The following is a 22,802-nucleotide window of genomic DNA, read 5'->3' as shown; positions in this document are numbered from 1 at the left end:
TTTATACTAAATTTAAGAAGTATATACAAACAAACTTCATTTCTACAGTTAACTGTAATCATTTGTTATTAGATGGCAGCAGAGAATGTTGCTTTTATTACGTATTTGTATTTTACAAAGTCCACCACAAAGACTTCTTTCTGTGTAAGTAAAAACGTATTTGTATCATTTTCCAAAAGAATTGTAGCACAAGGCTTTCTCTCTAATCTATATTATGGATTAATCCCTTAAATATGGGCAATGCATTTTTAAATAAAACACATGGTAAAGTATTTGTGTGCTGAAGAGAACCCCCAAAGCAAAATTTGTTTGGGTTCAAAGACTTCTCACACTATCTTTCTCATGTATTGTGGTTCCCTTGGCTTTTCTAAACCTTTTAACCTATGTCACAATTTAATAATCACTATTTAATAATTATAATCATTCCCTTATTAACTGGGTATTTCTTTTCCTTGTTCTAAGGCACCCTGTAGCTCAAGACAAGGAAATCTCTTTGTTGATTAGTTATTTAAGACCAGCAACAATAACTATGCTGGAAAGAAAGGTGCTTTGAGAGGATTACACACAGCTAGTTCTCAACAGCACCAAGCGGAGAGCAGCAAATTACAAACCCAAGTACTTCATTGCATGTAACCAAATTGGCTGGTTGAAATGCTAATTGCCTTTCAGCAAAGCTAAAGACAGACAGGGGACCCTGTGCTTCACAGAATGACATGCATTTTTTATCCCACTTCTACACCATTGTCTTGCTGAGAATTATTCAAAATCTATTCTTAAAGGTAGCTCTTTTCCTAACCTTTAAAAATGTGGGAAATTTCTAAAGCTCTAACCAATACTTCAGATCTGTTGGTCTGCCAAACCCATAACAGATGGCTGAATTAAGGCCACGTTAAATCCTTAATGAAGCAAAGCTTGGAACAACTCACAGCAGTAACATATTGGACAAGTCCATGATAAGTGACTGAGGAGAATAAAGTTTCTTTTGCTATCTAAAAATGAGACTTGGAATTATACTCTGAGAAAGCTGTATCAGATGTGAATGAGATAACCAAGCAAAAATCTCTTGGTGCATATATATACGTAAAAAATTCTCATGTTATTCTCAAGAAAATTCTGTGTTGGACTTGTCTACAGTTTACAACAAAAGCTGCAATGTTCACGGAAAGTATTTTCTCTGTTGCTTAATGTAGCCACCAAAATTTAGGCTGTTAGATAGGCCTGTTTAAATAAGTACAATTTTATCCCAAGAGTGACCTTAGTTTGGACTTACAAATTATCTTAGTAAAAGGAATTAAAACTAGCTTTATTTTTTTTTTCAGAACTCCCTGTTTTCAAATTATTTCTGCAAGTTGCCACAAATACTCATGTATACACTCAATCTTGAAAATGCTTTTTCAAACAATGTATTTTCCAGTGGGTTTATTCACTCAAAGTGTGGCTTTGACAAGTGAGGCTTTGTAGAAATGGTATCATCTGTGATTCAATGGTACCTTTTGGAGTTAAAAAAGGAAGCAGCGGATCCTCCTGGAATAAGATAAATGAATGGCACATAACATCAATTCCCTCTATTCCTCCCGCCCTGTTCCTTCCATCCTAAAAAACAGTATTATATTCCTTTTTGAAACACACAGAAAGAACTCTTGAACTTCTGGAACTATGATGGACGCCTACAATCTGCAGCAATGAGGTATTACATCACATTGTGGTTGTATCCAACAATGACTTATACCTAAATCCGCCATTCCCGTAGAGCTGAAACGCAAGCACAATTTACACAAATGAGTAAAACCAATCAATAGGATTACACCTGTAAAAATAGCTATGTATGTGATTATATCTTTGGAAGGTCAAGGCCTAATACTCCCTGAGAAAACAATTTCACCATGATCGTATTTTTTCTTGCCCACCTACATATTTTAATTTCCTAGATAACAAGTTATAAATGGATCTAAAACCAAGAACAGGTTTGGAAGAGGCTGGCCAAAATGTAACGAAACAAAACAAAAAAAAACAGAGAGATGGGTTATCTAGCAATAAAATGAAGCTAAATTGCATCAGACATCCAATAATGCCGAGAGTTGGATACATAGGTTACTTCCCAAAACACCTGAGGCTAAAAAAGTCCAGATGTAGCTAAAACAAATGTTAGTTCTTCCTCTTTTTCAAATGTTGTGCTTCAAGTGTCATATACTTTTCCACTGAGTTTTCAAAGAAGAATTCTTAAATTATTTTTTTTTAAGCTTATAGGCCATTACTATGAAGTTCTCCTAAAAAAATACAACAATTAATTATCACCTCATTTTTACCATGTTTTAATTCTGAACAACTATGGTAGTTATGCAACAACAAATCACTTTTTAGAGTTGATTTCTGACCATCAATGTTTTTCACCCAAAGTGCCTTAAATTCTTTGTGTCTCATGACCGAGATCCTTACAGTTCTCTGTAGCTATATTTGGCTTTAGTGCTATACATTAAAGGTACATGCTTTCAGGGCTTCTGCAACAGCTCAGTTTAAGTCATTGAAACACTCATGCGATAAATAAAATATATAGGTAAGTATTTGCAGACACAAGCTCTCATTTTTTTTAATGGAAGTCCAAAGGCAAAATAAATAAACAAGTAAATAGAGGCAAAATGCCATGAATATTGGAGGTCTTAATAGGTATGTTTCTTTCTGAATCTTTTATTCAGATGAAGCTCAGAACAACTTCCAAGAGAAGAAATCCACTGTAGGTTTGGTTGTTTTAATGGTAAATCTTACTCACTAGGAACATCTTTAAACCTCATGCTGTATTGTTTTTCAGCCTTAAAAACTCTGGCAGCACAAATAAATTGTCCAGTCCAAATTCTTACAAAAGCAAATGTAATTTTTCCCATTGATCACCATGTAAGCAGGACACAGATAATTGGTGCTAATTATTTCACTTACTAGTTCACAAATTTGATAAATGCCATTGATTTTTTAAAGTAAAATTATTAAAACACAGAAGTACATGCTATAAATCAATAATAACATAAACATTAGTTATAATACTTAGTAATTAAAAATAGCACATCCTTGAAATACGTTAGCTTTCATATTAACAACAATTTGGTCATTTCAATTCTGAACTTAATACTCTACAAGTGATTTTATTTCCTCAGGAATCTGGTTGCCCTTTTCACATGGAAACGAATACATTTAGCAGGAGAAAGCTTGTTTTAGGCTTCAGGGACAGACAGACAGTTTTCTAAATATATCACATTCTGCCTTTAGTTATTAAACTGCCCTTACGGTAGATTCTCAAAATGCGTATTATTTAACTGAAAGACTCATTCTAGAAGATGGGTACAAAGCGTAACAGTTAAAAATAAATATTAGAAAAAAAAAAAAAAAAAAAAAAGAACAATTTTGGCTTCTATATAATGAGTAAGATTTTAAAAAATCACATGTTGTTTCACATCAGTATTTTAAAGCAATCATAGTCTCATGAAAAAACAATGAATGATGTTTGGTAGGCAGTTTATTATCTTTGCTAGCCAAAGCAAATTATGCAATGTTTTAAATTGGCTCAGCATATCAAAAGCTACAAGCAGATTAAACATTTCCAATTGTTACACTTATGCCATATTTTTAATCGCTAACCCACTTAAAACTCATTTCTTATCGGATGATGGTTTGAAAAAATTCATCCTGACTTTAAATCCACTTTTGCAATACACCGTGCGTAGCAAACTCCCCCACTTAATTCTCACCTAATTAAACCAACCTAACGTCTTGTGCATTTTTAAGAGTTAAAAATCGCCAGTTGGATCACCTCAGACCGAGTTTCATCCTTATACGATCTCCCGAGAATAGGATTTTCCATTGGAAAGATTATTGCCTCCACCTGCCCTCCTCTGCTGAGCAGAAAGAGGAGCTGCTGGAAGAAGAGAAACCTTAGCACACTTTTCCTATCCAGCAGCCACTCGTGGGTGAGCTGCACGCTCGCTGTCTGCTGCCGGGTGAGCCATGCCTCTGCTGCAACAGGTGCTGCTGGCACAACTCCGGAGCTGGAAAGCCAAGATCTCTGCTGCTGATAGAGGATGCTCCAAAAGCACCTACCACCTCAATCCGGAGACACCAGACCTACCTAGACCCGGGGACATGGACATCTGCCGCTTCAGGACTCGGCGAGCCGCCTGCACACACTCACTGTCACGCAGGCATTATGCATTCCCGTCTCCTACTCCTCCCTCCTCTCCGCACAGCGTCCAGCAACTCTCCTCCCTCTTCTGACTCCTGCTGCCTTCACGCTGCTCTAGAGATAAAAGGGGGTGGGATGGCAGAGGACAACGTTTTTCAAACCTCAGCAATTGCCCCTGTGCTGATGTGGCTCAGACACAGCCAGACTAGGGCTGCTCTGTTTAATTACTGAGGGCAGCAATTAAACAGGTTTTGCTCAGGTGGTGACAGATTTGGGGTTCAGGATTCGGGACCAGGACATGCAGCTCATCACAGCTACGCAGTGCCGGGCAGGGGTACTCAATTTCCACCCCTAAATCAAGCATTCTAGATTCAGTAATTTCTCCAATATCTAATTCCTCTTTTATGGTCACCCACACTTCAACAAATCCAGAGCCACTGCTATCCCTCACAACAGAGACGCAAAGACACAAAGGCAGCAACCAGATCTTGCCAGTGATTGCTCCCCAAACTCCCCAGTTCTCCCACTGTATGCTAAACAAGGACCAAAATTCCTACTTTTCGAAATAAATGAAATAAATAAGATTAAAGAAAATAAAAATAAAATTTGCATCTAAGCCCAAACCTGTAAAATACTGAATTCAGATGAAGTCTCACTTAGTCCCATTTACGTGATCTTTACTATAGCTCCAGAGCCTGTGAGGCAGCTACTAGCTCTCAAAAAGTGGAAATGCTATTGCAAACTAATGCAGCAGCAACATGATTTCAGGTAGGCTGAATCCTGCCAGATGCATTAACACCGCCAACACTCCCTGCATCTCGTGTACAAATTGAAACTATTCTGTCAAATTTCAAAAAGCATTGATTATAATTCCAATGAACCCCAACTCGCAGTACATGCCTAATCTATAACACTACACAACCATGTGTCAGGTGCTTCAAGTTTGCTTTTTTCTTTTCTTTATTTATTTTTGGTCCCAAATCCTCTGTTACCAAAACACAGTAGTCCTAAGTATTTAGCAAAATTGTAGCTTTGACACAACTGGGTGCAAAATCAATGCAAAAACATGCATTTAGTGTGTGAATCTTTACAGATGAATTTAAAAAAACAAAACAAAACAAAACAAAACAAAAAACTATGTTGCTTATCAGTGTTGAATAAACAAAATGTAATGGAAATTCCTGTTTTGATATATGTTTGCAAGATATATTTAGAAATGAATCCAAATATAACTCCAGCTTAATTTTAGATATACTCACAGGCTTATTTCACAAACAGCACACTTACAGAAAGGGTTGAGGGAAATGCTGAGGACAAAAAAGGATTCTGCCCTTAATAAAAGCTGGATGATATTTGCACAGTTTGCTATAGTTTACTGAGAACTAATTTCATATTAGCTTCTTTTGCTCTATTTTTAGCTTATTTGGAGGACATGGAATATATGGAAAAAAAAATCAAAAAAGATAAGGATCTAAAAGACTGCAGGCCTTGTAATTAGTCTGGTCATTATGTCAATACTGTGTCAAGTTGTGTATTTCATAGTTCAGGAATACTGTAAGTAAAGTGGAAAAGACAAAGAAGATGTTAGAGAATGATGAGAGGTTTCAGAAATTACTTCGTAAAAGGCTCAAAGACCCCAAGAAGTATTCATCTTACAAAACTAAACATAGAAATGCTTCAGGGTGTAAAGCCTTCCTGCCAACAGCAGATACTTAGTCTCACCTAGTCACATAGCAGGCTGGAATAAGCTGCCTCCAAGAGGTGTTTGTCTATATCCCCTGGCTAAAGAGGGAAAGCAGGTAACTGTCTTTGACTGGGCACTTAGACTTTTGGATAATCAAATTAGGTAATGTTAGGTGAGACGGATCTCTGTACTCTGTATGCAAATGAACATTGAAAAATAAAAATCTGTACAGTAACACAGAAGCATAGGTGAATTAATGTACAAAGACAAAACTATATATTAATACCACAAATATTTTCCAGTTGTTTCTACTCTTCTAATACAGTTTCAGCTTGCATTATTTCATGTTGTCCTTTGTCTTACAGTTTCTTGGGAAGCAAAGTGACCCTATATTCAGTTTGGCTCCCACGAGCAGCTATCCAGCTGCCCTGTATCAGAGGGATTGACTTAATAACCATCAGTCCCCAATTACAGCAGAGCAGTGAACATTAAATGTTTCTAATTATTGAGATTGAATACACAGGAAGAGGCTGAGAACTCAGAGTTGGGCTCACTATCTCACAGGAGTAGTTTCACTGTAACTTTCAGATTTTCAACAAAACTGCATTCTGATCTGAAATGATTGTCCTACCCTCTCCACTCGATTTGCAGTAGTCTGTGTTTTCTCTGGATCCCTAAGGAATTCCTGATTAGTTTTTATATTTTATTTTCACCGTAGCACTCCAGAGACCCATGCTTCCCTTTGTTGCACACCAGCGTAAGACGGGGGGCGCCCATGGGATTTTGTCCGCGGTGCTCCTCACCCAGCTGGAAGGTTATTGATGATTGACATGGGACACTCCGCACGCACTTGGAACAACTCAGCATGCTGCCCACACAGCACTCTCACCCCTTACAAATGTCAGGAATAAACAATTGGGCCTGGTTTTGGACCCACAATGGATCTGGCATTGCACAGAACTATGCCTTCAGGTCAGCCTTAACTCCTCTTTTCAATAAAAGCAGTAAATAAGGTGTACTAAGTACACCCCTCAATTCTTTATTTGTTTGGATTTCCTTTGGTTGGAATTCATTAAAACTCTGCACGTTAAAAATGGCTCTGCTGTGGGTAAACCAATATTGAAAGCAGCAGCAATAGAATCAATAGACTCCAGTTTGTTTGTTTGTTTTGAAATCTTGCCTTTTCCCTTCATTGGCATCATCTGAAAGGAAAGATCAGTGAAGAGGGAGTTAAAAGAAGAAACAAATCCCTGAGAAGGAAAGTTGGACTTAAAGGAGCAAGAAGAAAAAAATGAAAACAAAGGGCTTCAGAAGGGAGCATTTTCTCTTCTTGTTTACATTTTTGTTTCTATTTATAAAGCAGATTTCTGTGTTGTGTGAATATGAAAGCCATTTGGCTTTCAGTCACAGTATTGCAATCTTTATACACTATTAGAAAGCAAAAAGAATTGCTGATAGTAAAGTTTGTTGAGTATCTCTAAATGCCACAAAACTGAGATTTCATTAAAGCTTCTCAGCTGTTAAAATTTTTTTCACTGTATAAAAAAGTTTTGCTTTCACCTGAGTGAGGCTTCCAAGCTTCAAAATTCTGGGATAAATACTTATTTGGACATATGTAGCAAACAAGTAAATCCTGAGAGTTTTGAAATATTAATCCTGCACAGACATGGCTCTGTCGTTTACCTTTCCTGGTACTGCAGCTGAAGCGGACTGAACTACTCTGAGTGAGGAACACAGGCATGTGCAGAGGTCTTTCATAGATCAATACTGAATTAAAATACATCAGACACCAGTTAACTTTACTTTTTGATTGTTTATTAATGAATCACTTGCAATACAGTGGAGCATTTCAAAAATACCTAACATCCATCAGATGCTGTTCTGATTAATTCTAATGTATTGGTAGAGCAGGGTCTGATCTTGCTCCTCCATTCACAAAGTAATTGGCAAGATACAGATGATGTTCTTGTAAGAAATGCCTTTTTTCTTTGTTTGTTGTTTTGCTTTCTTTTTGTTTTAAAGAAAGAGGATTTTCTTTGAACAATACTTCATGGTAGTAAGTCTCTTTCAAATGGATTCCTGCAAGAAAGACCATTATTAAGAATACCACAGACCACCACAAGCTCTTAAATTCTTCCCTGTGTGGTTGTCGTTTCATATTTGATTCCATATAGATAACTGTTTGGTTGGCTGATATCTAGGCTGATATTCCCTGCATGATTACTTCCTCTCAATGTGATTTACAGCGGGAAGCAGATCTAACTGCAGTGTTGAAAGAAATGGCAGCCAGAAATACAGAACATAACTCTGCTAGCTTAGTCTCCAGGAACTATGCTCCAACTCATGCTGTGGGAGAAAGCAGGACTGACTGAGACTCCTACTAAAGAGGTGTGCTCACCTGTCTGAGAGGCTGAATAGTCTGTTTGTCAAGTTTCTGACCATAGCAGCTTAGGATCGCATTTGTGTTTTCTGTTCTTCAAGATTTAAACAGATTTCTTATTAATTTCCTCTTCTCATCTAGCTGCGCTCTCTGAAGAGTCCTTTCTAGCTATCCCCACCCTGAGGAAATGCACAACCATGATCATGTATCACCCGATTAGAAGTACCAAATACTTGCACTGCTCTCTTTCCTGAACTGCTTCCATGAACTTCTTCATGGGCTGGGAATGCTTTAACACTAAAATCTTTAATTTACTGGGAAATTTCCTGATGAATAAACACATCCATGAAGAAGCACAAAGTAAACAAATACAAATAGAGGATACTGCATAAGTAAGTTTGAGTGTGACATTTCTGCCTCAGTAGTCAATGCCTGACTGATGAATGTGCAGATGGTTTCAAATAAAGTCAGGTTTTGATCCTCTGTGTTTTGGAGATGTCCAGAATTTAAGACAAAGAAAAATGAGAACTTCTAAGTGGACTGGTCTCTTATTCTCTTGATAAAAAAAAAAAAAAAAAAATCAACTTCCTGTGATTAGTTAAGCAAAGGTTAACCTTTTCATGGCACTGCTCCTTTCTGATACACTGCCAGAGCATACTGATATTAGAGTTGACAAAGAGCTTTTAACTGAAGAAAAAAAAAAAAAAAAAGAAAAAGAAAAAAAAAAAGGATTTCTAATATCATGAAAGAAAAGTAAATGTTCCATGGCATCTGTTCATGGGAAGTTGCTATATTTTAACACATTTTATAGCAGAAATGTTATTCACCTAATCATGACCTTTTATTATTGAATTTGGTTATATATTTGACAAGACTCACAAAAAATCAGATGACTTTTAAAGAAATGTTACTATAAATATGTTCAAGTGTAAAACACTGAACTAATAATGAGAAAGTAAGCCCTTTGCTTCTACTTAACGCATCCCAGATTTGGTTGATCAAAGTTGCAGCATGCAATTCTGACACAATTTATGTCATGACACAAAGAGAATGCCATCTCTGAAGAGATGGTTTGGTCTTAAAAAGCTCAGTGGCTCCTTTCAAACCCCAGTGGGAACTTACTGGCTTGTAGGTCACATGGAGAAACAGCAAGAGGAGGACTTGGCATGGGTTGTCTGCCTGCTCTTCTTGTGCCGTTATTGTTGCTAAATAAAGTTGCAGTCTTGTTTCTTCAAATGAAGTGTGTCCAGTTCCTCATTTGCAGCATGCTTCAGACAATGTAGATAGTATGCAACAAGTCAGGAGCTTTCTCATAAAACATCCATCAAATTACTGAAAATGCACAACTTGAGAGCATGTCAAACGCTAGACTGAAATTGAAAAACAATGCTTACCAGAATTGCATTGTTCTGAAGGAAAAGCATAGCAAAAATATTAAAGGCTGTCCATAAGCTCTTTTATCTGTATTGCTCTTAGCTTCAGAGTCCTCCAAAAGTATTTCAATCTAATTAACAGAAAAGCAAAAGGGTTTCCAGCTACTGACTGACTTTCCCAAGTCCTGATAGATATTTTTTCTTCCTTTCAAATAAGGAGAAAACCCTACTTGGAAACACAAATAATTTACATTTTTTGACTTGAGAGTTGATTCTCTTTTTTTCTGAAATCCTGTAAGTGAAAACTTTAAGTGTTTTCCCATCTGTGGCTTACTTTCCCCCCTTGAGACCAAAGGGATATTACTTGAATAAATGTGTAGGTTAAGTATCCCAAATAAATGGGATACTTCCTAAGGAAAGCAATAAGTCCAGAACTATCCTACAGCTCTATGAATTTATCTTACTGACTGCGGAAATCCTGCCGTCCAATATGGCTGTAAAATGGTGTTTGCAAAGGAGCACTGCAACATCTGAGCACTCAACAGCTGGGAGTGATCCTGGGGACCCTCAGGCATGAGGAAGAAAAAAACAAACAAACATGAATTGGTAACACAGAAGACAAAACTCACTCTTTTCAGAGTTGGTCTGCAAGGGGAAGACTCTCTTCAAACATCCTTTCAGTTTGTCCTGAGCAACATCCAAGGCCTTCAGGATTTCTTTCTCTAAATGTAATGCTTGATCTGCAACATTTTTAAGCTAATGAAACAACTATTTGCCATTATTTTTTATTCTTTCCTTAAAGTTATTTCTTTAAAACTATGAACTATGAAACTATTATATATTATCCTTTTCCCTGTGACACCTGAAACTTGAGTACAAAAGACACAAGATGGAAAAGCAAATATCTTGATTATGCTATACTGTAAAGCACCCTAAAACACTTGCATCTAAGTTGTATACGTGATTTTTTATTCCACATCTAGGTATTGCAGTAGTTTATGCAGGGATGCAGCAACATCACTTGATACAAAAATATTCCTAGAAAAACGTAATTGATTTAACGCTGTTATGAAACACACTCCCACATAGCCATTTCATTTATCAAAAACACCAAAAGTTGGAGGCAGCGCAGACAAGCGATAAAAAGGCTCAGTGAGAATGGGATACACGAAGGAGAGAATACTGAAATGCACGTCTCGGGTATACAGTATAAACCAACAAAAACCATATTGTTCAAAATCTGTATAAGATCAGCTAGCTTGATCTTTTAAAGTTGCTTCCAGTTTCTGCCCACCATGTGTGGTGCTTCCCTGTGGTTTGTTATTTTACTTCAATGGCAGAGGGAGGAAACCAACAAAGCTCAGTAACCATACTGCATAGCACAATGTAACCATGGAAGCATTTGTCCACTTGTCAGAGCCTCTCCAGAACGATTCAGCCATTCATTTCATTGAATCAATATTGAAGCTTTTAAGATTTATTACTAGAGGGTGGAGGAAAACTAATAAAACAAATTCCTTGTTGCTTCCCATTAAATACATCTTGTCACAGTAGGCTTATTAATACCTTGTAAACACTTTACTGATGTCGTGTGGGCTACGTTACTGTCTCTCCTTACGGGGGGATTACTCCTAATGTATTTGCATTAACATGCCTGATACACGGTGAAAGAACTTAAAGGTTTTTGACACATTCTGCTGTCTCGTATAGAAGCTGAATCGAATGGAAGGACAAAAGCTGTAAGAAAACATGGGTGAAGGGAATCTCCTTTAAAATTCATGAAAATGCCCCCCGATAAAATGTTTCTATGTCTATTAGAGCACTCCTTTGATTTACATCATAAACGGGACGTTTGTAACCATATCTTAAATGCTTAAAAAGTTGAATGGGATGATTTATTTTAGAATTACTTTAATAGTTGTTATACATTAAAGTATGGTGAAAATATATTAAATTAGCATCAATTCTTATCTAATAACGACTGATAAAGGCAAAGTTGAAAACAACATATCTTGAATGAAAAGCACAACTAAACATCCTAGACTGCAGATTGCTGTAGCACGACATTTTAATTTGTTATCAACTTTATACTGAAAATGTGAAGAAAAAAAGCAAAAGGCATAGCAAGAAGTTAAAGTATAATTACTATTACTAATATCAAAATCAGAGAGTGTAGTTGAACAGTTTACTTTATACTAGTATACCATTACAAGGGAAAGCTGAAGCACCTTAACCACAAATTACACATTTTTATCAATATATCAGGCTGCGAATGCCATACCTGTTAGTATATTAAAGCTCTTCAAGACTATGAATTAGATCCTGCTTCATCAGGTCAAATCTCCCTTCTCCTGCTCCAACTCCTTTCTAATATTCGCTCTTCCTTCTGCAAAAGCTGTGTGGCTTACCCCACACTGTTTCAATGAGGAGCTTAAAACAAAGGATGAAAGTAATGCTAGGGTATTCCAGACAACTCCCTTACTTGCTTATAGGCCTGGCTTTATGTGGGAAGAACAGTACAGGGCAGAAGAAAAGCCCGCATAGTTGACTGGATTGCGCTGATGTATCAGGGCCTGCATAAGGGCACTTTCTCACTCCATGGAATAAAATCAAAAGACTGCTTGCCAAGGAGAGCTTTTCTCAGTTGCAGCTGTAGGTAGCCATGTACCAATACAGAATAAATCTGCAGAAAAAAAAAAAAACAAAACTGCCTGTTCTGCTGTACCTATAACAGGGTAATAAATATGTATCAATAAAGATGCAACCCTATCCACGCAGGCAATGGTAAGGCAAATTATCAGTACCAAGGAAGCCACAGCTGAAATTCCAGTATTGAAAAAATACCACATCACGTTCAACTCCTTCCCGTGGAGTATCAAAACTACATCAAAATCCCTATGCTTTTCATTTCCAAAATTATGAAGAGGTTAGTAGAGTGACAGAAAGCCAGTATTCTACAATGAAGAACAAAATATGAGTTAGCGTGTGCCTTGGTGCGAAGTGTGGCAAAAATTCAGTCAGAAACATAACTGTTAAAAAAAACAACAATGATTATGAAAGAGAAGACTGCAGAACAGGCATTGTAACTTGGATTGTATAAATTACAGACGATTAAAATATAAGGGAAAAACACTGGTTTGGGAAAATAATGACAAGTTTAATAACAGTATTTTTAAGGTCTGTAACACTCCTTTGTGGAAATGGAAAAGGACATTTAGACAATAACTACAAGTGGCAATTTGAGAGTTTTCCCATACTTCCATTTCTTTAACTGCTAAGTTCTAACAGGCAAAGAGTATTCTTCAAGAGTATGCCTCCTCCTCTTAACTTGGTTCTGATTATCTGAACTTATTTTCAGTGCTGCCACTTGAAAGTTATGTATATTTTTAGAAATGCAAAAGGTATGTGAAATAAGCTACATGGGGAAGAAAGGAATTCATAGCAAAGCTGGTACAAATGGTGACTAAAAGCTAAATGATTGAATGCAGTCGAATACCTACTCTAATCTTTCATTGTGGTGTTTTATTCCTTGCGATGAACTACATTTTCTAATGAAAAATGATGAAAAACGTGTTGTTTTTTTTTTTTTCTCCAAAGTTAGTTAATATGTATACATTTCATCTGAAGAATTCTAAAATGCTCAGCTACAAAGACTATTTGCTCACTGCTGTTGATTTAGTATCTTCTAATATGTCATGGGAAGATTAAGAGTGCTAGTCTCCCACCTGTCAGAAAGAGAATGTGGAATGCTACAATTATGGAATGTCAGACAGACTGACAGCAAACCTAGACAAAATAATGTAAAGGCTAATGTGAAAATTCACTTACCTAAGGGTAAGAGAAAGGAATAAAAGAAAAATGTGATTCTACATGTATTCCAGTTAACACAGTTTTCGTTAATTCTGAGAGATTATAAATTTGGATGGCTGTAATTGTGCTCATGTAACAGAGCTGAACAGTTGGAGGACTTGTTTTATAATCACATTGCTACACTTTACAGACATAGCACAATGTTAGGAAATATTGCACTGTTGTTAAATGAATTAAAAATTAGTTGGTAGCTCTCAAAAAGAGAGCTATATATTTTGTTCATTAAGATATTATAAACAAAATACAAATTTCCTTTCTAAGAAATTAAAATACTTCTATTATGTAGTTCAACAAGGACCATGCACTATCTTCATGTAAATGTAAAAATGACAATTGGATGTTTGTGATGTCGGTATCAGCAGAAAGGAAATTAGAGTATTACAGTGGTATGGTTCACCTAGCAAACTGGTCCCATAAAACCAAGTCATGCTAACACTGCTGAATGCTTTCAGAACCAAAATGTAGGTTATACCTGACAAATGGCCTTCTGGATCATTTTCATCTGCAGGAATTCTGGTAGAAGAGCATCTCACCTTAAGTGTCCAGTGTGATGCTGTAAGTAAGAAAAAATAGAATTAGTGTGATCTTTGGCAGTATCAACAGCAGACTAGCAACAAATACTTGTGGGAAAATGGGGAGGAATCATTTACCTTTGTACATAGCTCTAACGGATAGGTATTTTAAAGTCTGTGAAGTTCTGGTGTCCACACTAGTAAAGGTGCTGAAACCAAGGGAGGATAGAATCAAATGAAATTCCTAAAAACTGAGAGCTAGAGAAAGCAGAAAATAAAAGTCTCATAAGAGCTCATAATGTTTAAATCATTTAAAAAATATGAAAGAAAGAGTTGAGTACAATACAAAAAATCTTTCTGAGAAAAAACAGACTGCACACTGCAAGGGTTGCTAAATTTACTCACAGAAGAGAGCTCAAAAAGTAAAAGCTATTCCTGAACATATCTGCTGATTCACAGAGCTAAAATTGGAAGTAATCTATGACAATCTTTAAAAGAATACGTAAGGTATCACACTACAGAAATTCTATTCATCACTATGGATAAATGAGTAGGAATTCAGAATCTGATAGGGAAATCTGTCTGTGGATAATATGAAATAAATTTTCAAATACTTTTTTTTCAAATATTTTTTTTCTGTACTCCATTTTGCTCGCTGCCTTCACTGTTACTGACTGGTTTCACTAGATTTTCTTATTCAGAGGATACCTAAGCTGAGCAAAATAAAATGTAAATTAGATGCAAGTATGCAGTTCTTTACAGATTTTTGATAAATAAGTGTCAGACAAGCAATGCACCCTACTGGCTGTGTTACGGAAGGTGCAGAGCATTTTTCTATAATGAATACATATTTAAATAAAATTACTTAAAAAGTAAGCAATGCAGGTTGAGTAACTAAGGGGAAGCAACAAATACATTAAATATGAAATTAGGAAATAACAAAGTTAAAGAAACGTTATTAATTACTATTTATTCTCATTGAAACTGTGACAGTGCTGATTAAATTTTATAGTTCGATGCTTTTAACCAATTTTTCAGAGAGGTTGTCTGAACCTTGTTGATTAAAAAGGGTTTCTAAAAATTTTGAGAACCGAGGCCCAGGTTTTAACGCTACTATAGTTAAATGTGTATGTGCAAATATTCCCACTGGAGAACAGACTACTCCATGAATGTCTGCTGACCCAGCACTACCTACTTTCTGCGTAACTCTTAAACAGCTCTTAAACAGCTCCTCTTCTTGCACTTTACACATCTTGGACTCTACTGGAGCTGCAGATCTCCTTTGACTTAACTGTTTCCCAAGATTTTAGTACAACGTCTGGGTATCTCATAGGGAAGCAGAGACAAAGGCTGTATATATTTCTCTGTGTCAATCTTTTGATGATTCATAGCTTATAATTTCATTCAAGTAATTAAAACACCTGCTTAGATACTTGGTGCTAGTCCTCTGAAGGTAAATCCAGCCCCATGGCCTTGAACCACAGAAAGTTACATATAAAGACTTACAAAAACAGTGGTGGGACATTACATGAATGTCATCTCCAGGAAGATTATTTTTTTTAAATGTCACTTAGAAGCCACATGAGCTCTCCAGCATGTTCTGTGTAGCTCCCTTTTATTATTTCCTTAAAATATTTTCAATATTCCTACGTGTACACCCAAGTGCCTCACTGTGATTGAGACGCGATGGGTGCAGCATGACCAACGGGGGTGTGGTAGAGATCCCTGTGGCTGCTCCTGGAATGCCACGGAGTGATTAACACTGACCCCGACGCTCATTGAGAATGCGCTATTAGGATATGCAAAGCAACTTACATGGGGACGGAGAAAGGCCCTGTTCCCATTAGCATTCATGGGAGCTATGCAGCTACAGTCTTGTTCATCAAGTTTGGAATATACCCTTTTGTTATTGATGGGAAAATGTCACCAGTTACAAATGGTTACACACAGGGGTGTACCAGGGTCAAAGCAAACTCCAGGACTTTCTTTCCCCCTCCGAGGCAGAGTGCTGCTTCAGCAGTTCTTTTTTGACCTGATGGTACACCTCCTTAGATAAAAGAAATGGTGAAATTCCCCGCGCTGACCTTTTTTGTAGCCCCACCACCCAAAGATTAAAGAAAACCTCCACAAGGACAAGCCAGTACCGGCGTATGAAGGGACAATCATCAGACACTGCTGTAGGCATCAGTGGGTATGAAGTCTGCCTTCACACTCCTCTCCAGGTCCACCCACGGCTCGGACGAGCCTCATAAAACAGTCTTTCAACAGCATGAATAGGGGCTGAGTCATCAGTTTCCCAGCTACAGACAGCTCCAGTCACTTCATTCCTACTACTGAAAGCTTCCTTTAAAAAACAGAGCAGAACGGGTCGGTGCTGTAGGTATTCTTTGCCAGATGTGGCACGACACCTCTCAATGGACGAACTCTCATTCCCTCTGTTATAATTACTCGTTAGCAACTTGGGATCCCAAGGGAAAGCTTAGAGTTTATGGGAATTTAATTCAATCGCGTTACCTTCAACAAGGCACACTGCTCTTGCTGGAAATACAGCATGGGTTTTGGTGGGAAATCCAATCCACCAACCTCAGAAACACATAAAATCATCCTGGGACCACTACCAGCATTTGTCATGTAAACTGACAATCCAGGCTCGTCCTTGACGTGCAGAAGCTTCTATGTAGGGCTCTGCATAAGGCCTTCAGTGCAGCTATGTTAATTAGCATGAGCTGTGCATCTGACCCAGGATAAAAACAGAAGGCTTGCTTCTGAGCAGGCTCTGATTGGGAAGACACCACAAAATACCTTGTAGCAAATAAAATATCCCTAGTTAGTCTCCTGAACTATTTAGAAATATTCTGCTGATACATAAGAAACTTTGGTTTCAGGCAATTCTAATCACAGGTGGCATCAACAGCAACATTTCAATAAACACAGAACAACGAAGTCCACGAATTAGCCCAACTTGCTGCTGGAAATAGTTTCCCGTTTGAGAGTTAGCAGGTTGGCACTGCTGCATGCTTCTTCACAAAATGCCCAACCTGGCCTGATCTTCATGTATGCTCACCACCTGTGTCTGCACCTGAGAATACTTATATTCTTTCAGGCAAGATTCTTAAGTAAAACATAGAACTTCTCTACTCCTGACAAAATATCTATATGGAGATGTTTGGCTTTCTTTGTTGATGCTATTTGTCTAGAGAGTACCTAGACACTTTAGAAATACTTTAAATCATTTAATCCAATCCTTTCCTCATCAGAAATGAATCAATATTTTAAGGTAGATATTAAAACATATATTGACTTTTTAAAATAAACTGAGAAGCAAAAACACATTATACCTTGGCATCTTATTTTACAATGCCTGAAAATACGGCTTGAATCTTCTCCAAGTTCTGTGAGTGCGATGTGTATGATGCTCCATGGAACTAAGTAATTGTTAGCTCTTGCATTTACATCTCAACACTCACAATATTCAGTTATCAAAACTACAGTTGTAGAAGAGTTCTGCATTTTTAATACCAAACACACTTCTAACCACTTTAGTTAATAACAAAGCTCAAAAAAAAACAAGGTGAAAAAAGAAAAAAAAAAAAGTTATTTAAAATTACTGTGTTTTGTTTTGTTTTGTTTTGTTTTAAGCTTAGATTTAATCTGTTTAGGAACTTGATTCACAACCGCATTTCCCTTCAGCAATAATGCAGTCAATTGTTCAACACACCCAGCCTAACCTTAGAGCTGCCAGCTTTTTTACGAAATACTGTACTTGCTCCGGCTGTAACCAAACACACCTTCCTAAGGCTTTGTCTGAAGAAACTTCTGCTAGATTGAACTTCCTACTCAGACCAGGAAGTCCTCCAACTGCAACAGCTGCTGGCAGGTCTTTCCTGTAATACCAAAAAATTAGCATGATTGTTAGGGAAGGCACAGCATCTAGAATGTTTAATTTATGGTCTGTTTCTTCTGAGATAAATTTACATAAATATATATAAAGATGTCTGTGTATATATATATATTGCATAGGCTGAACGCCTGCATCCCTGCAGTACATGTCCTGAGGAGGGAAGGGTGAGGAGAGATAAAAAGCAGAAGACAGCCGAATAAGCAACAATACTCTAAGATCCAAGGCAAGACTGACACGTCAACAGTCCCTGCAGACAAGGAGCGAATTGCTACAGCCAAAAAGGGCTCTCAGAAAGAGCCACAAACACAGGCAGCCTCCAATCTGCATCCTCCACAAAACGGCTCACAGAGCCCAGCCTGCTGAGCAGAGCCCCTGCGTGCTGCTGTTTTCCTAGGATCCTGTTGCCATCTATAGGATCATCTTATACCTAGGATCCTGTTGTTACTGTAGGATCTTGTCATCCCCGCGATCCAGCTATTCCTACGATCCTGTTAGCTCTAGGATCCTGTGGTTATCCACAGGATCTTGTCACCCTTAGGATCCTGATATCCCTAGGGTCCAGCTATCCCTAGGAGCTTGCTATTATCCCTTGAACCTTGTTGTTATCCCTAGGATCCTGTTGTTACCACAGGACCCTGTTATCCATAGGATCCTCTTGCTATCTCTAGGCTTATCAGGAGGATCCTGTTGTTACTGCTGGGATCCTGTCATCCCTAGGATCCCATTGCCATCCCTAGGATCCTGTTATCTGTAGGATCCTGCTATTATCAGGATGATCCTGCTGTTACTGCTAGGATCCCGATATCCCTGGGATCTTGTCATCCCTAGGATCTTGCTGCTGTCCCTAGGATCCTGTTATGTGTAGGATCCTGCCGTTATCAGTAGGATCCTGTTGTTACTGCTGGGATCCTGTCATCCCTAGGATCTTGTTGCTCTCCCTAGGATCCTGTTATCTCTAGGATCCTGCCGTTATCGGGATGATCCTGTTGTTACTGCTAAGATCCCGACATCCCTGGGATCTTGTCATCCCTAGGATCTTGTTGCTCTCCCTAGGATCCTGTTATCTGTAAGGTCCTGTTGTTATCCCTAGGATCCTGTCACCCCTGGGATCCCGTCACCCCTGGGACCCTGTTCTTCTCCCTGGAGTCTCGTTATCCCCAGGACCCTGTTGCTACCCCTGGGACCCTGTCACCCCTACAACCTCTCGTCCCCTTTCCCTCAGGGCCGCGCGCGGCGCCCCTGCCGCCCGTGTGCCCGTGTGTCCGTGTGTCTGCCCGTGTGTCCGTGTGCCCGTGTGCCCGTCTATCTGTGGGTGCACCCCCCAGGGCTGTAAGATGGATGCCGGATCCCTGCCCCACGGCTCCGGATGGCGGCCGGCCCTTTCCGGGGCGGTGCGAGGCGGCGGGGCCGGCCCTGTCCCCGCGGGGCGGCGGGTGGGGAGCGGCGGGCATGGCCGGCAGAGCCCCGCAGCCCCCGGCCGTGCCGCAGCCCCCCGGCGGCGGCCACCACCATCACCCTTACCCCTACCCCTACCCCTACCCGCACCCGGTGGCGGCGGAGGGCGAGGGGCCGGAGGAGGAGGCCGAGGCCTTCGAGCTGCGGCCGCGGGGCCGGGAGAAGGTGCGGCGGAGCGCCTCGAGGGACCGTCCCGACGACATCGTGCTGCTGGCCAGGGACATCCAGGAGGGGGACACGCTGAACGCCATCGCGCTGCAGTTCTGCTGCTCGGTGAGTGAGTGCCTGGGGACCTCGGGTGCTGGAGCACCGGGGTGGAGAAATGCTTCAAAACCACCCGGTCCTAACACAGCCAGCACCCACGGACCCTGTCCCCAAGCGCCACGTCCTGCCTCTCCTGGAGCACCGGGGGTAACGAGAGAGAGGTTTGGGGCTTCAGGCAGAAAGCACAGTTTGCACTGATCGCTGGCATAAATGCGGCGTTTTGCAGCCTTTTATCCTCGTCTTGCTCAGTGAGGTATAATTAAAAAATACACTTTCGAATTACAAGGTTAGCAGAGGCGGTAGGCATTGATTGTCCTAACTTCTGCCCAGATCTGTGTTTTAAGTTAGAGGGAAAAGGGTCTCCAGGCCTTACTCATACCTACTTCGGTGTCTTCTGATGCAGGATGTCATCCCAGTGAGGATAGGAAGGAGATGAGCTCTGGTACCTTTAGCAGGCACAATTTCTGTATTCGTCCCAGGTGTAGCAAAAATGTACCGACTCCCAGGTATTTAGTTATCACAGAATCACAGAATTTCTAGGTTGGAAGAGACCTCAAAATCATCGAGTCCAACCTCTGACCTAACGCTTATGGTGAGGTTTGTGGCAGTGCCTTCCACATGGGGGGAGTTGCTGTGCCAAGACGAAGCTGCTCATTCTCCAAGCAATATTAAACCCTTGCAGAGTATTGCCCATGAGGGTGAAGACCTGAACCTCTTAAGAGCAAAACCAAATCTGTTTTGAGGTAGAATAGGCAAAGGGGAGAGCTGACTTTGAGGGAATTGATTGAATGAGGGAATTTTGTTTATAAATATTTATAAATGAGGGAAGATGATAGTGTGTTAAGTTACGTTTTCTTTCTACCTTAGGACTCAAAAGCAGGAGTCATATCCAAAACAGAGCTGTGGCTAGATGAATCGGAAGCTTGTCATTTGTAATCTTTACTCAGAAGTTTTCAATTTAATTAGGAACTCAGAGCCTAAGTCCCATTCATTTGGCAGTTGCCAATGATGGGTTAATACACTTCAAGTGACTGTCTGTGCCTGACTTCCAGTCATCATCTGAAGCATGAGGGTTGTTACCTTGTAATACCTTCTTGGTTATCATTGTTCAGGTTTGCTTTTTAACCTCTTCCCACTTCAGCCTGTTTGACCAGGTATCAGTTATCCCTTTCTTTCATAAGTGGAGAATTTGGTTTCTCAAGAATTTAGAACTTTTAACCGTTTCAGGTCAATGGATCTTTTAAACTTACTTAAACTGTCGTGTTTATTTTTAGGTTGCAGATATCAAGAGAGTGAACAATCTTATCAACGATCAAGATTTTTTTGCCCTGAGGTCTATCAAAATCCCAGTGAAAAAGTTCAGTGTACTGACCGAGACACATGCCTCTCCAAAAGGAAGGCCAGTCCTTCGGCCGGCTCACTGTTCCCCAGAAGTGCAGGAAGCCTCACCTTCCGACAAATTCTCTGCTAACGAGACTGCTGGCAACTTCCTAAAAGAGGTGGATCGAGATATAGAAGAGATCGTGAAGTGCAACGATACGAAGAGAGAGAACCTTAATGAAGTTGTTTCTGCCTTAGCGGCCCAGCAGGTCTGTTTTGAAACTGATGGTAAAACTAAAAAATCCAAGGATCCTTATTACGGAGCGGATTGGGGCATAGGGTGGTGGACAGCTGTAGTGATTATGTTGATCATTGGCATAATAACTCCAGTTTTTTACCTCCTATATTATGAAGTTTTAGTGAAAGCAGATGTCAGTCACCATTCTACAATGGAATCTGCCCATTCCTTTGTCACAGCAGCTTCGCATCAGAAACAAATAGAAAATGGAATGAATCCAGCGAATATTATAAATGTTGATAATCAAGGAGACCTTCAGCCTTACAACCGAAAACCCCAGGCAACTGTCATTCATAGACACATAACATAGCGTTAGATGAAGAGGAAACCACAGAATGCAAAATGCATCTGTAACACAGATGAAATACAGAGGAAATACTTAATGATTTACCCTTATGGGCAGTGTTCCAGCACAAGGATATTTCCGTGGATCATGTAAGCCCATAATGTGCTTCAGGCAGGAGATTTCGATGCAAGATTGGGATATAAATTAAGATAGGAAATTGTCTCTGAAGCTTTGCACTTTTTTTCTATTTTGATAGGCGTGTTTTTTCTAATTAATGATGAGGTGAAAAGGGTAGTTTGAGCTAACACATAAGGAATCTCACTGTACATTTTGCAGCCCGAAGATGGGCATTTGGGGATATCTATCTTTTAAATATCTTAAAGTATTTATAGAGTGCATAGTACATTTGACATTTTAATATCAAGTTTACAGTTACCAGATAGGACTACATTCTTATAATTTTATTTTTCTTACAGAATTTTTAAAACTCAGTCATTCCATAATTAACTGCCACTATAAAGCCCTGTTTTTCTTAGATGTCTATGAAAGAGGCCGTAGCTAATACTTAAGCTGGAGGCTTCAAATTTTGTGCCTGTGGTCGACCCATTCTGTAGTACTCTTCAGTATAGGTAGGAGGATAACTTGGTTCCTGTGTATGTCACGCTGTCCTTCAACACGGTCCAGTAGAGAAAGTCTTTTGTTTGAAACTTCACATCCTTCTACTGAAAGCTGACTTGGCTGGACTACTGTTCTCTTCTGCTCAGCTGCATGTGAGAAGAAACAAGTGAAGATGCGTGGCACCTTGCTCTGACTGCTTCATTAGTCTTTATTTTATGGTTATGGCTTTTTCTTCCTCCAGTACATCGCAGTTCAAGAGCAGCTGCTTCTTCAGGCAGCAGCTGCTGAACTGTTTCGGGTTTTGAATATGTCAATGGTCCTTAAAACCTTAAGGACAAGAACCTTGAACACCAACTTCTTCCTGAAATCGCTTGCAAAACCTCAGATGAGGTTCAGAGGCTGCTAGGAAGAAGCAGACCAGCCATAGCTTCAGACTGTTCTTTCACTTATACTCTTCAGCCACTCTGTTCCTGACTGTTTCACTTAATTTCATGGACAAACTTGTTTTTCCCCTTCTTTTCTTCCCTACCTGAAAATACTACAGGAGAAAAATTAAAAACAAACAAACAAAACTTTTCCTACAGAAAGAAGTAAAGAGGTACTTGTGTACTCTGAATATTATAAAATAAAAACTGAGATGTTGCCTATAATCTTTTGTTATATTTGCCTTGCG

At 39.2% G+C, this 22,802-nt stretch overlaps 2 protein-coding genes across 4 annotated transcripts in view; one reads left to right on the top strand and one right to left on the bottom strand.

Annotated features, from left to right (window-relative positions):
* ADGRV1 (adhesion G protein-coupled receptor V1) overlaps positions 1–4,237 on the bottom strand; it is a 287,686-nt gene extending 283,449 nt beyond the window's left edge. For all 3 annotated transcript variants that reach the window (XR_014319280.1, XM_082782584.1, XM_082782586.1), the window contains exon 1: positions 4,115–4,237. Coding sequence is in view for 2 of the 3 variants with exons in the window: in XM_082782584.1 (XP_082638710.1) it covers positions 4,115–4,136 (22 nt within the window). In the remaining variant the exon portion in view is untranslated. The remainder of the gene's footprint in view (positions 1–4,114) is intronic.
* A 15,097-nt stretch (positions 4,238–19,334) lies between these two features.
* On the top strand, positions 19,335–22,779 carry LYSMD3 (LysM domain containing 3). Its single transcript, XM_082783030.1, has 2 exons — positions 19,335–19,616; positions 20,882–22,779. The coding sequence occupies exons 1-2, from the start codon at positions 19,338–19,340 to the stop codon at positions 21,533–21,535; spliced, it is 933 nt and encodes a 310-aa protein (XP_082639156.1). The 5' UTR covers positions 19,335–19,337; the 3' UTR covers positions 21,536–22,779.
* The last annotated feature ends 23 nt before the right edge of the window (positions 22,780–22,802 follow it).

Source organism: Aythya marila (genome assembly GCF_965140915.1).
Source record: "Aythya marila genome assembly, chromosome: Z".
Taxonomy (NCBI): Eukaryota; Metazoa; Chordata; class Aves; order Anseriformes; family Anatidae; genus Aythya; species Aythya marila.
This window is presented reverse-complemented; position numbering and strand designations above follow the sequence as displayed.